This window comes from Trachurus japonicus, chromosome 2, assembly GCF_045865225.1.
Source record: "Trachurus japonicus isolate A0001 chromosome 2, Traja_1.0".
Classification (NCBI taxonomy): Eukaryota; Metazoa; Chordata; class Actinopteri; order Carangiformes; family Carangidae; genus Trachurus; species Trachurus japonicus.
In genome coordinates, this window is record NC_140908.1 from 11,611,777 (window position 1) to 11,627,837 (window position 16,061).

General features: G+C 43.1%; 1 protein-coding gene across 3 annotated transcripts in view; it reads left to right on the forward strand.

The window, feature by feature from the left end:
• The window catches only part of ncam2a (neural cell adhesion molecule 2a), a 242,583-nt gene that overhangs the window by 165,471 nt on the left and 61,051 nt on the right, over nucleotides 1-16,061 (forward strand). For all 3 annotated transcript variants that reach the window (XM_085801099.1, XM_085801090.1, XM_085801082.1), the window contains exons 3-5: nucleotides 6,352-6,558; nucleotides 10,664-10,807; nucleotides 12,644-12,781. In XM_085801099.1, coding sequence (XP_085657225.1) covers nucleotides 6,352-6,558; nucleotides 10,664-10,807; nucleotides 12,644-12,781 — 489 coding nt within the window. The remainder of the gene's footprint in view (nucleotides 1-6,351; nucleotides 6,559-10,663; nucleotides 10,808-12,643; nucleotides 12,782-16,061) is intronic.

Consider the following 16,061-nt stretch of genomic DNA (forward strand, 5'->3'; position numbering starts at 1 on the left):
TTCTCATAACAAGGACATCTCAAATAATTTCAACTTTGCATCAAAAGTGACATAACTTACCGAATGACACTTAACGACAGCTGTCATAAGTATTCATTGATGTCTATGACAGCTGTTATGTCATGGTTATGACAGTGTTATGTCAATCTTATGAATACCTATTCAAGTAAAGTGTTGCCTTATAAATACTGTACAGCAATCACATCAAGCATGAGTTTTATTTCTTTAGTAAGCCTACTGTATTCACACAGGGCTGTAATGCAGGGGCAGAGGAGTCTGAGCCATTCAACCCACGAGCAAAGAAATGAAGAGCGAGTCAATTTATGACTTTTCTGGCTTAATATTGCTGCGTCCTATTGTATGAGTCATGTATAGTCTGTGTAAATATGGATTAGTGATAAGAAAGGACCAGGAATCAGTTGATTCATGGATGGGAGCTGTGTTGTGACAAAAGGCAGAGCGCAAAAGTGAGAGTGTTGTTGCTGGGAAAAAGAAACCAGGCTGAAATCAATTCAACTTGTTTGTTATAAATCTGTCTTGGTCTGAGTGTTTTCTAGGAGGAATTGGCAGCAGAGTGAAATAATAAAAAATCCCCTTTTCCCATTCTACTAAAGCCACGTTTAAACAGGCTGTTTTGCGTCAGGTTGGGGTTTAACGCTGGTCACCATGGTAGCGAGGAGGAAGCAGACTTGTATTAGATCTCGGTTATGAATCCAGTTCTTGTTCATCAGTTGTGTTTGTCTCCTACTTGTTGACATTCTGACCTGAGACGCTTTAAAGTTCCAGTATGTGTCCTTTGAATTTGCAGCATTTGTGTCTTTGAATGTGTTGTTTTTAAGTTGCACTGTGTTGAGTGCTCAGGGCCTCTCAGTGTAGAAAAATCGATTTTGTTAGACTGATATGAGAAGACTGTATAAGTCCGCCTGAATACACTGAATAGTTATTTGTACCAACATTCAGAAATGATATTGTAAAGCAGGGGTCTCAAACTCCCGGCCCGGGGGCCACATCCGGCCCGCGGCCCCCCTACATCTGGCCCGCGTCTTGACGTGAAAAGTAGGAAAGGCTGTCAAAGTTAATGCCTTAATGCAAAATGCTTTTAACGGCCCTATTTTTTTTAATACGCAATTAATGCGCTAACCTCGGGCCGCTCATTGTTGGGGGAAACAGAGAAGCTGCTTCTCCAGACGTGATCACAGGTAGGCTGTGTGTGCGTGTCTGTGTGTGTGAGTTACTACGGTTAGCGCGACGCTCCCGTCCCCCGGATATTTCTGCAGCTGGATTCACATGATCCGGTCTGAGACATGAAACTCATGGACTGAGGAGTCGTCCTGCTGCGCTCTGCACGTCACACCGACGGTCGTATTTGTACTGTGAGGAGTCGCTCTGCTCCGTGGTCCCGGTGTCTCATACACAAACAGTGATAATCCACTGCAACATGTTGCTGTTGCTGCCGTGGTTGTGGTTGTGCGCGACGTAGAGCTGCCGCTTCGACTAGCGAGTTTTTTTTTTTTCCCCCAATCTCCCGTTCATTCAGCCTGGTGAGGGAGGGAGGGAGGGAGGGAGGGGTGGAGGGGGGTGGTGTGTGTGTGTGTGTGTGTGTGTGTGTGTGGGGGGGTGGGGGAGGGGGGTCTTATGATGCAGAAAACTTGCATATGTTTTTTCTCCTCATGTTCCTACACTAGAGAACTTGTTCTTCTTGTCACCAAACGAGGCTGCTCTCTCTCTCTGACAGCTGATAATACCAAATACCATGAAAATGGTATTTGGAAAGCATGGAAAGCATAAGAAACGTCCAGATCTGGATGTTTCTTATGCTTTCCATTCATCTTGCTGGTATTTCAAGCAAAAAAGAAAAATACTATGTGATTAACTCAGGACATTTAAGGATTACAAATTTTAATCGTTTGACAGCCCTAATTATCGTACAATATTTGAAAATAGACCCCGTTTTCAGAAATATTTGTGATTTTTTTTTTATATTCGTCTTGAAAACTGATGACGGTGCCAGCAGTGGCCCCCAGCTCATTTGAGTTTGAGACCCCTGTTGTAAAGCATATGACCTTCAAACCTTCTAAATATTAGTTTTTAAGCAACCTTTCTTTTTTTTCAGAATGATGAATGCCATTTATTCTTAGGCTCTTGCTTTTACAGGAAATTAAAGTTTTTATCCAGTTTTATTTTGATTTTATTGTGAGGTTTTATTCACACTCACCTCTTGCTACTTTTTTGCCGTGTGTATTTCATACCTTCATGGCAAGGAGATGTTTCACTGTGTAGATTTAAATTGAGGTCATACAGCATCAGGGTATAGGGGGTCAGGAAAAGAGAGGGAGGATGGAGAGATGGAGAGATGGAGAGATGGAGAGGAAGCAGCAGAGGCTAAGTAGTCAATCACCTGCCACTTTGAGTGGTTCTTCCCTCTCTGAGTTGTGGGGAAGCTCAGGGACGACGAGAGCAGCTGTTTACTTCTCTGTGCTGTTGTTATGGTAGGTTACATAGACTGAGTAACTGAAGATTGCTGTTATTGTTATTGTCAGTGCGTTGATACAGGTAGTATAGGCTCATCTGCTTTCTGACAGTGTGTTTTAAGCCACAGCTGCAGGAGTATGACACATCAAGAACCATGAGTGAGTCGCATAGGTCTAATTAACATGCTGCTCACAGTGATGGCTGACGATGCAACAGCTTCAGGGCTTCTCAGAACAGTCTATGAAACTCTACTCAAAGAAATCCACTGAATCCACGATCTGTTGCCCAGCGGATGCTACAACCACTAAGTTAGTCTGTTACTGTCTGTCATTCAGCCTCTGTTTGTCCTGTTTACCTGGCCACCGCCGCCACAGAGGATGAAATGATTGTCACCTTGACAACTTGTTAAAGCTGTAAATCCCTCCACAGAGTATCATAAACCTCTGAGCAGCCATCAGACTCAGATGTATTACACTGGCTTGACTTCTTGGACAGGATGTCATTGTCTCACGGGTACAGTAGATCCAACAAACCCCCTTGGCATTTGAATAGTGCCATGTTGAGTTTTTCAATCTCAACCCCCATCTGCTTATTTAAATGCAGTGGTTCCCAACCTTTTTTGGCTCGGGACCCCTTTTTGACATCACAAATTTCTGGCGACCCCGCTATCACGTGCAGTCATGTGATTGCGGCCAATCAAGATGTGCCAGCTCAGATATTTGCATTTTATTTGAACTTGATTTATATTCGAGAAAGTGAAAGTATAGAATACAGTTGTTTAAGATTGTGTGGTGTTTGTAATCATGATTTTAAAAGAATAATAATTAGTTAAAAAGACGTTTCAGGCGGCCCCATTTGAATTCCAGGCGACCCCACTTGGGGTCCCAACCCCAAGGTTGAAAAACACTGTTTAAATGTCTCATGAAACATCATGCAGTAAATACAAACGCTAGTGTTATTACTCTTTATTCATGAAATGTTGTTTTCCTAAACAACTCCTCCTAAAGTTCTCTCACAGCATCAGCAAAAAAAAAACCAACAAATACAGCCAATCATAGAAAACAAACACATAATGAGTAGTTTTCTTCAGGCAAACAACAACACTGAGCTTCCTGTGATGTGATATTGGTCTCACGTCGGCGATAAATGCTACTGGGTTCATGGCGTGACAAATAAAGCGTTGGATGAACCTACAAACTGGTATTTAGGTGTGCGTTTAACCTCCCCCCTATGACCGCGGTGGCAGAGCGCCAGTTGGCTGCAAAAGAAAGCAGAATCTGCTGTGACAGAAAAGCAGACTCAGCAGGTCCAGGAGCTCTCATGTTTCCATGCGGTTGCCTTCAGTTGTGTCTAACTAGAGCAGGATAGGTCACATCAGCGCTCCCAGTAGGCCTGTGTTTACCTACCGGCCAGATGCTGCAGAAAAGACGGATAAAAAGAGAGATGTAACTGATGATTTTGACATCGTGTCAAACTCCACACACACATGTTATTTCCCTCCTTAGCTTAGTCCTCTCCCCCGCTCTCTGTCTCCCTGGAGACCCAAATCAATTATTAGCATGGCTCCAGTGCCAGCCACGGCGAGGACACGAGAGTGCTTCAGCTCGCGCTCGGCTAATTTTGGCGCCAAGGGGGCACGTCTAGTCGATACTTTGCCTTGTACTGAAGGCTGAGATTGCCTCAATATCTCCATCGCTTTTTTGTGTATTTATTTATTTATTCCCTCAATGCAAAGGAGGACCAGACACGTCTGTTTAAAAGATACAGTGAAGCAAAATGAAGCTGAGGAGCTGTCGGTTCGGTCGCAGGTAGCAGAAGCTGACGACGATGTTGTTGTTGTCGCACCTAGAAAAGTGCTCGTCATTATCTTAGCAGTCACTGTGCGTTCTCTCCTGCCAAGTATCAGTAATAATCCCAAAAGTGTGATGCAGATCTGAGGAGCGGTTTGACAGAAATGGCCGCCAGCCATTCATGCAAGACAACACAGAGGGAGGCAGGTCTGAGCGCTGGAAACAGGGCGCCACGCGACACACTCCTGTCTCCTCAGATCATCAGTGGAGCAAATAGCCTGTCACCGTGCTAGCTGCATTAATTTGAACATATTTAGCTGTCTCTGCTGTCAACAGGATGTAAAATGGTACGAGGTGACGACGGCGTGATGCTAACAGGTAGAAAGCAGTAGCACGGAGGCCTGTAGCCATGTTAGACACTCATCTGGGAGAAAAGTGTGAAGGAAAGCAGGAGAATGGCTTGTTACTGTGATATCAATTTAGCAGCACTTGGGTTTGAAAATGTAGCGTGCATCAGACGCGCTGCCATGGATACGACTCTGATGGCTGCTGGGTAATCACAGCTAGCATGGTGGAGCCTTAGATGCAAAGTGTGGACGTCGAAGGGCAAATCAACTCATTTGTCATTATTTGTTTGTTATTTAAAGTGATTATTATAATGTTACCATGATCTATTTACATGCTCTGGACAAATATGCCAATTATCTGCCCCCTGCTGCCCCCCCCCCTACACCGGCAGCAGCACCGCACAGTTAGCCTACACCAGGGAGCTGCTGAGCTAACGCAACAAAACCTTCTGCTGTCGAGTGCAGAGCTAATGGAGGTTAAAAGAGTTGCTCAAGGGCATTTACTGAGGGAAAAGAACACGCTCACTCTGCCTCTCCTCTCTCCCCCGGCATTAAACATGTGTGTCACAATTGTTTTCTCCCTCTGTTTCTGTTGTTTCCTTGATTAAACCCAGAGACACGTCTCTAATGGACTAGACGAGCTTCTATCCAGCTCCTCTGTTGATGGGCTAAGTGATGGCCTTCCACACCAACAGGCAAAGGGCACCTGCTGCTTGCAGATGGTCCTCTCATGTCCTGCAGCAGCCAGTAATCAGGGTTCAAGTTAGCCTGTGATCAGCCTGCCCATTTGCTTCTGTGCTTAGCGTCTGTGTGTGTGTCTGTGTGCGTGATCTTGGAAAACGAGAGTGGAATTTACAGCCTACATATGTCCCTGTTCCTTTACAGGCTTATTAGCTATGTAAATCCAAGATTATGACATAATCATATAATTTCAGGCCGTCTGTTCGCTCGACAAGTTCCAACAGCGCTGTTGGATGGTCCTCAGCTGTTCAGCAGACCAACAACACCAAGAAATACCTCCAACTCAGTTTATTTCACAATCAGGGGGGTGAATGGCTGCCTCAACGGCTGCCTGTAAATCAGTCAGTGGAGGATGAGGTTCAATTTAATTCAATTCAAATTCACTTTATTGGCATGAATGTTATGAGAAATCAAAAATCAATGAAACAAAACAAATACAACTCACAGAATCAAATATATACAAATAAAATACAAATAAAAAGTATACATTTATACTGTATACCCTATGTGTGTGTGTGTGTGTGCGCTGATGAAGTGCTGTCTCTCTCTCTTATACATTGGGTTATACAGATTGGGTGTCATTTGGCAGTTGCAAGTTGTTATATACAGTATAATGAAATATATATATATACACACACTAAAAAATGTTGGGTTATCTCTGTAACCCAATTTCTGGGTTATTGGTGTTGGGTTAAGCTTTTGGGTTATTTTTCCAGAGTGTAACCCATTTTCAGGGTTATAGGCTATGAATTTAACCTAATTCCAGGGTTGTTATTTTAACCCATTGGGTTAAGAGAAAAAGAAAAAAAAGAATAACCCAACCCATTGGGTTAAAATTAACCCAAAAAGGGGTTTGTCCTTATTTGAACCAGCAGTTGGGTTATTTTTTAAACCAACTGTTTTTAGTGTGTAGTTCATATTAAATGATGATGATGATAATATTAATAATAAAATAAAGAAATGAAAAACAACAACAACAATCTCTGTCTCTCATACTGTAGCTATCGGTGAGCCGGTGAGGCTGGACTGGTACAACCCGCAGGGCGAGCGCATTGTTCCCTCCAAGCGGATGGCGCTCCACACGGAGTCGTCGAGATCCCGGCTCATCATCTACAACGCCATCATCGAGGACGCCGGCATCTACCGGTGCCAGGCCACGGACGCCAGCGGTCACACGGAGGAGGCCTCGGTCGTCCTGGAGATCTACCGTAAGCCGGACAGCCGTGCACACACATACACTTTTGCACATTTACCTGCAGATGCCCGGTGTTTGCCGGAGGAGTCCGAGACACAAAGACACCAAGAGAATAAAGTTGCGGTATTAGTGTTTGATCACAGGGATAGCCGGCTGATTCCTATTCCTGCCCTCGCCGCAGCCACGAGCTGTTAGACATATTAGCTCTCTCTGTGTGCGTGTGCATTTTAAGTCCATTTGTACCTTTGACTTTGTGTGTGAGCTTGTGCTACACTCATTCTTGTGATTAAAGTATAATGACAGCTGGTTATACCGAGGGACACAGATCCTGCCAGGCATAATGAGGGATGTGGCGCCGAGGCTAACCTGCCTCAACGACCCCTCACTATTTGCCGGGCAATGCCTAATGTTAGGAGGCAGGGAGGGGGGGTGGGGGGGCTCAGTGGTCACAGAGACCGGCCTCCATCCTTACAGCCAGCCAGTGAATTAAACACAGTTTGCCCCCATTAAAGCGTCCTTGAGCAGAACATCCAGTGTGACTCCCACCAACTGATTTACTGTGGAGAATTAGACAAAACTAAATTGTAGCTTCCACCAGGAAGACTGAGGTCTCTGTGTATTTATTCAGTATTTTGGAAATTCAGCAACCAGGAGGGAAGTATGTGTAACCAATTAGAAACAGAAAGCACATTAGAGATTTAAAGCAGCGTCGGTTGAAGTAGTGGCTCCAGCGGTGCCATAGAGGTGGACTTTAAACGTCACTGTGACAGTGGCTACTTTACTTCTTCTGGAACCCAAGGTCACTCTGAACATTTCAACAATCTGATCAGGATCTTGATTTTTGCTTTTCAGAGAATAAATTAATAAATTCTAAATGTCCGTTACTCCAGCACCACGGACAGCGTCACGGTTTTATCAGTCAAGGGCTTTGTGTCGACATATCCATGAATAAAATAGAAAAATCAGTCAAATTACCAGGTATCTTTAATGAATACTCACAATACATAACAATACTGACTATATGATTGAAGACAAATGAAACATGACAAAGAATTCATACAATAAAAACAGTGTAATGTCACCCACCCACCCAGCCGTACAGTAATAACCACTTGTTTACTTTCACGTGCAGCCCAGACGTCTTTGTCCCTCACCTTTCCCAGTGCATGCAACACCTTCCATTCACAGGTTGCACGGCGACAGGAAACGGATTAACATTCTAATGCAAAAGGCGCACGCACAACAGGATTACATAAGAGCCAAGTGAATTCTAAGATGTGAGTAACCCAAATACCCAGATACACCGGGGGTCCTCCATAAGTTTAATTGGAGAAAATGTCTCGGTACGGGGATTCGATTCCCAGAGAAACACACAAACAACACTTGCAGCCACACACAAACACACACACAAACACACACACATAGTCTAGAAATCATTACCTTTTTTCATCTTTCCCCAGCAAATCATTAGGGGAGACATCACAACCTCGATCAGACCTGCCACCGCTCAGCCCTCACCTCATTCACTGCAGCCTCAGCTCCCCAAAAAACCATTGTTTCCATGGTAACTGGGCGTCACTCACTCAGGGCCCTCGGTGTGGATTGCATGAGCAGCATGCGGATGAAAATCTGCCTAAAGCTGCAGCCAGAGCTAAGACCTGGACATCCTCAGGCGATGCACCAGGCCTGCGCGCTACAACATGTCCTACATGGAATTCACGACCCCGTACGAGGGGGAAAGCGTTGACATGCTCTCGGTAGTTGCTGACATCTTTATGATGGTCTGTTATAATCAGGCTGCACAGAGAGGGTTGGATCAGCCCTGAATCTCAAACAGGGGCGCTCGGTTAACTTCACACGGTTACACAAAAGCTGCTGTCAGGGTGTTGACTTTGGGTTTTGGTGCTGTCTGGAATATTTCAACAACTTTTGGATGGGCTGCCGTGAAATTCTCTTCAACACCAGAGGATGCATCCCACCCACCTCAAAAATCCTCTGACTTTTCCTCTCCTGCTTCCATGAGATTGACATTCCTGGCCGTCACTCTAGTATTTTGATGCTGGATGGTGATGATTCCTATATCGTGGCATATAATAATTGTATTTTTATTATCTGAAATTTGAAAGTTTTGTGATCCTCTAACGTCCTTTCATGCCACCACGAGGCTCATATTAATGGGTTGTAGATGCAGCGTCTTGTTCTAAGATAAAACCTTCGCTGTTCCACAGTTTTACCTGAATGAAAACTGAAGTGATAGCAAAGCCAAGAATACCTCTGGATTAACTGCAGTTTGGCATTGGAGCTGCCACATGAAGTGACAGGATATTCATAAAAGTACGCCAGTGCAATATGAGCCAGCTCCTTTCGTTTCAACTCAGTTTATTAATGGACAAAGCAATAGTGCTGCATAAGCCGGTTTCCCAAAAAAGAAAAGACAGCAAAGTTGGACAGTGGAAGAACAAATCTGCATCCCATATAAGAAGGTCCAGGGAAATAGGCTTGTCAAGGAATCAGACAGTTATCCTTGCAGTGATGTGTAGGCAAACGATGGAGGAGAAACTCTTGAGTAGTGAATATAGTATTCTCAATTCACCGGTGTCAAATGTGCAGCGGAGTGGCTCTCTGAAGAGGTTGTTTCCCTTACTGATTCGCTTGTAGAGCAGTGTGACTACAAAAGAGACAGGAAATGGAGACAAACAGTGACACCACAAGTGTTGGACCCTGAGAGAGGAAGACAAAGGGAATGAAAGAGCAAAAGATTTGGGGAATAAAGAAGGGGAACACACGGAGGAGGGAGAGGGGTGTCGATGAGAAACCAACAGAGTGAATGACAAAACATGCAAAGGCATCCTTGAAGTTAATGAAGACACTCAGATGCCAGACACGTTGAGAGTCGGAGGGTGCAGTCGGGGAGAGAAAGCTCATTTTAGGGAGCAGCCTGGCATAAATCACACGGTGAAATGCTAATGCTGAAGCCTCGCTAACGGAGGGGACTGATATGGGAGCTGTCGTTGATTTATTCACACCTTCACCATACAGCATGCAAATGATAGCAGGTGGTTGTTGTAGCACTACTAGCGCCAGACCCGGGCGCACATCAAACCGGGCTGCGGGAACCAGAGCAGGGTTCGAAGAAGCACCGGTCCAAGAACAGTATCCTCATAAAAGCAATTTGTCAAAACACCAAATGTTTGTCAAGAGGGAGGACACAGCTTCAGAGTGGAAGCTGCTATTGAAGCTCTCCTGAAGCCAAGATAGAGTGAATCAAAGGCTGCCTCTGTTTTTGTTCCTTTTCTTTTCTCCAAACACAGACTGTCTCTGCTTGTTTTTGTCCATGTGTGTGATTGGCAGCAAGTAAAATGACCATCCTTCTGTCTCCCGCGATGTTTTCATCAGAATCGCCTTATCTGTGTCCCAGAAAACAGTCAAAGCAGGATTTAGCTTTTGTTTCATTTGATTTTGTGAGTGAATGCTACACAACCACTTCCAATCCACACATTGTCTTTCATGTGCCTCTTTCCAAATACATGAAGTCTGAACCAATCAATATGTCACGGGACAGTTTTGTCATTTGTGGCCCAATTAGTGCTTCTGTATCTGAGAAACTATTGGATGCACAGTCCACATATACATCCAGGATTAATTCTAATAACTTTGGTGATCTCCTAACTCTCCATTTAGCGCCCTCGTCTGATAAAACTTTGTGTTAAGCCCTTATTAGCAAATGCAACACTCTTAAAGCTAAAATACTTACTTATTTGGGTTTTTGCATTTACAGTACAATCAAAAAACCATGTACGTACTGTAGCTTTGAAGTGCCTATGTAGTTTTACCTACTGTAGTTCTACCAAACAGGTCCATTTCTGAACCAAATATTTATTTAGGACAGTCTGCTTGCTGGCTTTTCACTGTCACAATCACAAAACCCAGAAAATTGGGCAAAAATGCTTTTGAAAAAGAAAATCCAAAGCCCTATAGCTTGAATTATGTCTCCAAACAGTCGTAGCTCACATGACTGTATAAGGGCAAACCAGATTTTTCTCTTATTTTCCTTTTGATGTTCAGACCTGCAATAAATCGTTGGAAGGTTTCAATCTCCATCTTGTTTGATCTTGCAGAGAGGCTGACGTTTCGGGACGTTCAGTCGCCACAGGAGTTCCGCTACGGCGAGACGGCCGAGGTGGTGTGTGATGTCATAAGTTCACCAGTGCCCGTGGTGGTGTGGTACTACCAGGACAGGGAAATCACTGAGGAGCACCACAGTAAGTTTTCATTCTTTTACAAGGAAATTATCTTCATGTCTTCTGCTTTTTTCTTTTTTCTTTTTTCTTACATAACTCTACAAATTAGTTTCTTATTAGACGACCTTCAAGTCAGGTCAGTATCAAAATAACAAGAATTTTCGAGCAGTGTTTTTAAGATTTCATATCTTGATATCAAGATACTGGGAGCGTGCAGTTACCTCGGAAACAAAAGGTCTGAATGGGAAAATTGAAAAGAAAATGGATGGACAGAAGAAATGTTACGGGGATTTCAGCTTTTATTTTGAAATTCTGTGTAGACTTTTGATCAAAGCTTCTGAAAACTGGAGTTTTTCTCTGTAAAAGTTAATTATGAATGATGAACAAAGGAACTATCAAAGTCAAAGTTTTGGGAGAACAGTATCAGATAGTATAAATAAATGTGTAACGTTGGAGGAGGTTGGAGTGTGGTGTTGCTTTTTTTAAGGTTCTGTAATTAGTAATGAATAAAGCTGCTGAGGAATGAAAATAGTGAATTTACAATATGATTGTTATTTTACTGCTTTGAGTAATTTACCAGTGTAACTGGACTTAATTGTTTCAGTAGTAGCTTATGTTTGTAATAAAAGTTGTAAAGAGGCAGTACTACCAGAAGAACATTTTGAATGTAGACCTGCCAACTGCACGTGATTATAGAGAGAAATAAATCTCATGGGTCCCAGTGTACCCAATTCTCTCTGTATTTAATAGATGCACTAATGTGCCAAAAACATGGTCCTCTCTAGAAAATGCTATTTCCCTCTTTTGTATGGATTCACAATAAGACAAGGATATCAAATCCTATGAATAGAAACCCCATCAGCCCTAGAGGAGGCATGTAGCTTGGACAGAAACCATGATAACAAGCCACAGTGAGGATGGATTACAGAGCTGCTCAGTGAGCTCTTAGTACATTTGTCTAAAAAAGTCTAAATATTTGCTGTATTAACTGTAATAGCTCCTATTAACTCCACCTGCACAATTAGACTGTCGATCTTCAGTCTCCTTCCAGATGATTGATATCATTTCCCAAGCACTCCCCTGCAATCCCACCCTTTTTACAGTAGCTTTAATAGTATTAAATATCAAGAGGGTGGTCTCCTTAATTTGTAAGAGTCAAAAAAAGACGGAGATAGAAAGCACTCAGAGGACAGATTCACACAGTAATATTCTTTCCTGATAGAAGGCAGGTGCAGTAAGTACCAGCAGACTAGGATTCATTATATCCTCCTCTCCTCCTCACTGATTTACAAGTCTCTACACCGCTTCCCCGTCCTCCTCCCAGACTCAATGTATGCCTGAACACTGATTAGAAAGAGTGACCCCTTGAATCTGTCACATTTTTTAATTGAAATTCAAATCATCATTTGAACGGTAATGATGAAACATGGAGAAGACGTTTTTTTTTTTTTTCGTTTTTTTTCTCCTTTAATCATTTCGGTCTAATTACGATGCATGGATATAAATATCTTCACTTGAGAGAAATGAGGTAGAGGCCTCATCACTCCCAGCCAATCTCTCAGTGGACACAATAGGGGAGAGTGGGACTGTTTGGAACTGTAATTGTGCAAGTGTTTATCTGTGTGGACTTTATCAGGTGAATGTGCTGAAGTGAAGACTGACAGTCTAACGGTTAAAGAGAGGAGATGCCAATTTCTCCTGCTGTTTTCCTAACTTTCTTATCTCCTCTCTCTCTATCATACGCTATTGTCCTCATTTCTGCCTCCCCCACTTCCTCTCTTCCTCATCCTGCCCTTTTCCCTCTTTTCCTCCTCTACCTTCTGCCTCTTCCTCCTCCTCTTCGCCCGTGCTGTGAAGGCAAGTTTCAGGTGCTGGCAAACAACAACCTGCAGATCCATCAGGTGACCAAGGCGGACGAGGGCGTGTACCGCTGTGAGGCCAGCGTCGAGGCCCGCGGAGAGATCGATTTTGTCGACATCGCTGTGGTTGTCAACGGTGAGTTACATTTTTGAAATAGTGTTTCTTGTCAGACTCTGCAGCTTAATATTTTGTGCTCTTCATAAATCCTAAATAACCCTGGAAGCTGCAGAGCCACTGAAGGCATTACACACAGGGAACTAGCAAACATTTAGCAATAATAGTTGTTTGCTTCTGTGTATGGACTCTGTTGACATTTAATTAGCTTGACATTAGAAATAGATTCGAAGATTTTGAACTGTTGGGGGAAAAAAGACATTCGTTTAACTGCTAAATTAGCATCAACAGCCACTCACTGAGACCTGCAGACAAAATCTTAAAGGGATAGTTCTAGGGCTGTTTTCGACTAAGGATTTTCATAGTCGAATCTGATTCGTCAGATTTTGCCGTAGTCGACTGATCGTCGAAACTTTTTTTTTTTTTTTTTTTAGATAGCAGCAAATTTGCGACTTTTTCCCGTTTCAAACAAAAGAGCTAAAACACCCAAAAAATATGGTAGGTGTAAAACAAATACCTTTATTTATTTTCCACACTTTGGATGATTTTTAATAGCCATTGTGAGCCAGGGTATGCGTTTATGTCACGTTGCCCTGGACAACGCTCCTTTTGCTCGGACTGTGAGTGGCAAATCAAACATCCCCACAACGTGGTGAAGGATAGCGGTGGTCGTGGACACAGAGAAACCGGGTAAAACATGTAGTATCAAAACAAACAGAGGTCAGAAGGACTCGACAATCCGTACACTACGTTAATCAATCCTGTAACACACACAGTGTGACCGCGGCACCGGCAGAGAGACAGACAGGCTGCAGAGGGACGAGATCACAGCTGTGACTCCCGACACTGATGGTGCGTTCATGACAACTCGGAAGTCGGAAGAAAAAAAACAAGTTCCTCTTCTGAAAAACTCTGACATGTCAAACTTTAGGATGTGTTAGAGACTAATTCATCTGTCTAACCATCAGAACTATTGACACTTGAAACGGTAAACACAGCTGATCCATCGAAAAAAAATCACCGCTGGAGTTAATTTATTTTCCGTGATTGAAAGCAGGTTCTTGAATGTAACTCGGTCAAAGTCAGATGTATCCTCACAATGTTTTGCTGTTCTGTCAGATCATGCATGATAAATGCTGAAAGTTAGACTGTCAGACTTCGTAGATTTTAAACTTTGGCAGCTCCGCCTCTCGTCTTTTTGCACCCCAGTGAGTGTTCTGCAGTGACTTCTGAGTACCGTGACTTTGACGGTCCTACTGCTCACCTCCGCTCATTTGAAAAAAAAAAAAAAACCTCCGCTCATTTGATTGTGCAACTGCAGTGGGTGATTTATTAATACGTAGTGAGAAGCTAAGACTACCGTTTAAACGCACACATAATTTTGAACTCTTTATTAACAGAAAGTAGGCAGATTTTGTATCAAAATAGTCTTTTTATAACGAAAAAAGACATTCTATGTAACAATTTATGCTCAGCAGCCGTGGGCACCCCCATATAGTCAGAATGGTATGGTCTTGGTTAGATTCGACTACGAGGTTCATAGTCGAATCAGACCCCTCCGAATCGAATCGTCGAATAGTCGACTTTTGGAGGTCAGCCCTAGATAGTTCAGTAGGTCCGTTACCTTTACAAGACAGAGTTCTTCCAGAGGTAAATTCATGCAAAACCACTGATGCGCGTTCCCGTCGGGGGCAGTTTTTCAGCAAGCAGTCTCTGCATTTGCTTCAACAACTCAGTCTCGTAACATTTTGTTATTATCTCATAGCGTGGTGAATGTGCAGGTCACAACTTGTCCACCAGAGCGTTTTGGAGTTGTTGGATTGTGTATTTGATGAGTTTGATGAGGGAAACCAAGAAATCCCATTAGCCTCCGTAGCGTAGCTCTGAGCAGCTCACAGCTCTGCTCAGCCGTTCTAAAAATAGCTTGCACCAACAAATAAAGGTAACGAATCTACCCTAAAACTATAGGGATTATGGCAATGGACCAATTTGCCAAAGTGTTGAACTATCCCTTTAAATACCAGGGTATACTCCATGGCCTACAGAGCAGATATGACCTGATGAGTTCAGTGTCTCACCTCAGTTCCACTTTCTTCTTTAACTTAGATTATCTGGCTGCGTAGCAGGTGTAATTTTCAAAAACATAGAGAACGTGGAGAAATTCTCTGTGAGGTTTTATTCTTGCTTATCTACAGCAGAGGTCTTTTTGTTGCCAGGTCTGAACATGTAGTGAAATGAAGTCTTAAATAGCTCAAAATTGCACAGCACCTTGGCTGTTTAGTAACCAGTGTGGTTTCCAAGTCACTATCGGCCTACATGGTATTGAATACAAACCCAAACCTCCAGACCCAGCTGAGAACTGAGGGCCTTCACCACAGCACTTTAATGGAAGCTATGCAAATCACACAAACTAACAGCGTCCATTTAGATTCAGAGCAGACACATGCTCTTCCTCACACAGTGTCAACAGATTAGCTTGCATTAGGGATTGAATTTCCTCTGCATACACAAGTTTTGTTGTTGTTTTCTAAACTGAACACTGCTCATTTGTTTATTATTTTTCCTATTCTCGAGCCTATGTTGCAGCGGGAGCCCAAGGTTAAACTGGAATAATCCAACGAGGTTGTTTTATCTATATGGGCACAGGAACAGCTTTGATCACAAAAAAAAAATCAATCAAGGTCACATTTTTGAGCTCCGATTCAATATCGTGAATTTCTGTTTTTTGAAAGGAACCAGCTAATTTGTGAAGACAGATTTCAGTCTGCACTGTTGAACCCACTGCAGAGCTTCTGTACAAGTGTTGGATGTGAAACAGGAAGTGTGTGGACCTCAGGCGTTCAGTCTGAACAGAGTTGTCATCTTTGACAGATTCAGCTCCACATACTCATCACTGGCACGCTTGAAGCCCGTCTGCTCTCTCTGCCATCATTGGCCTGATTTTTTTTTTATTTTTTTTTTATTCTCTTTATTCGGTAGTGTGATTAAAATTTTCAATTAGCAATGGCTTTTCGCTCTCTGGCCCAAAAATCAAAGCATGTCATTTTAATTTTCTCATTTGTCCTCATTTAAAGTGAGTCACCTGAGACTGATGAAGTGATTGAAATGTGATTTCACTAAGGCCACGAGCGTCTTGTAACGCTTCAACAGCTGCAATATTGTCTCTGCCTATGTAATTCTCTCCCACCTAATGTAATATCAGAGCGGCCCTCTGCCCAAAAACTATGAATTGCATTCAATTTAGCACACCACTTACCTCACTTCTGAGGAAGATCTAATAAGGCTGCTCAATGAGGCACAG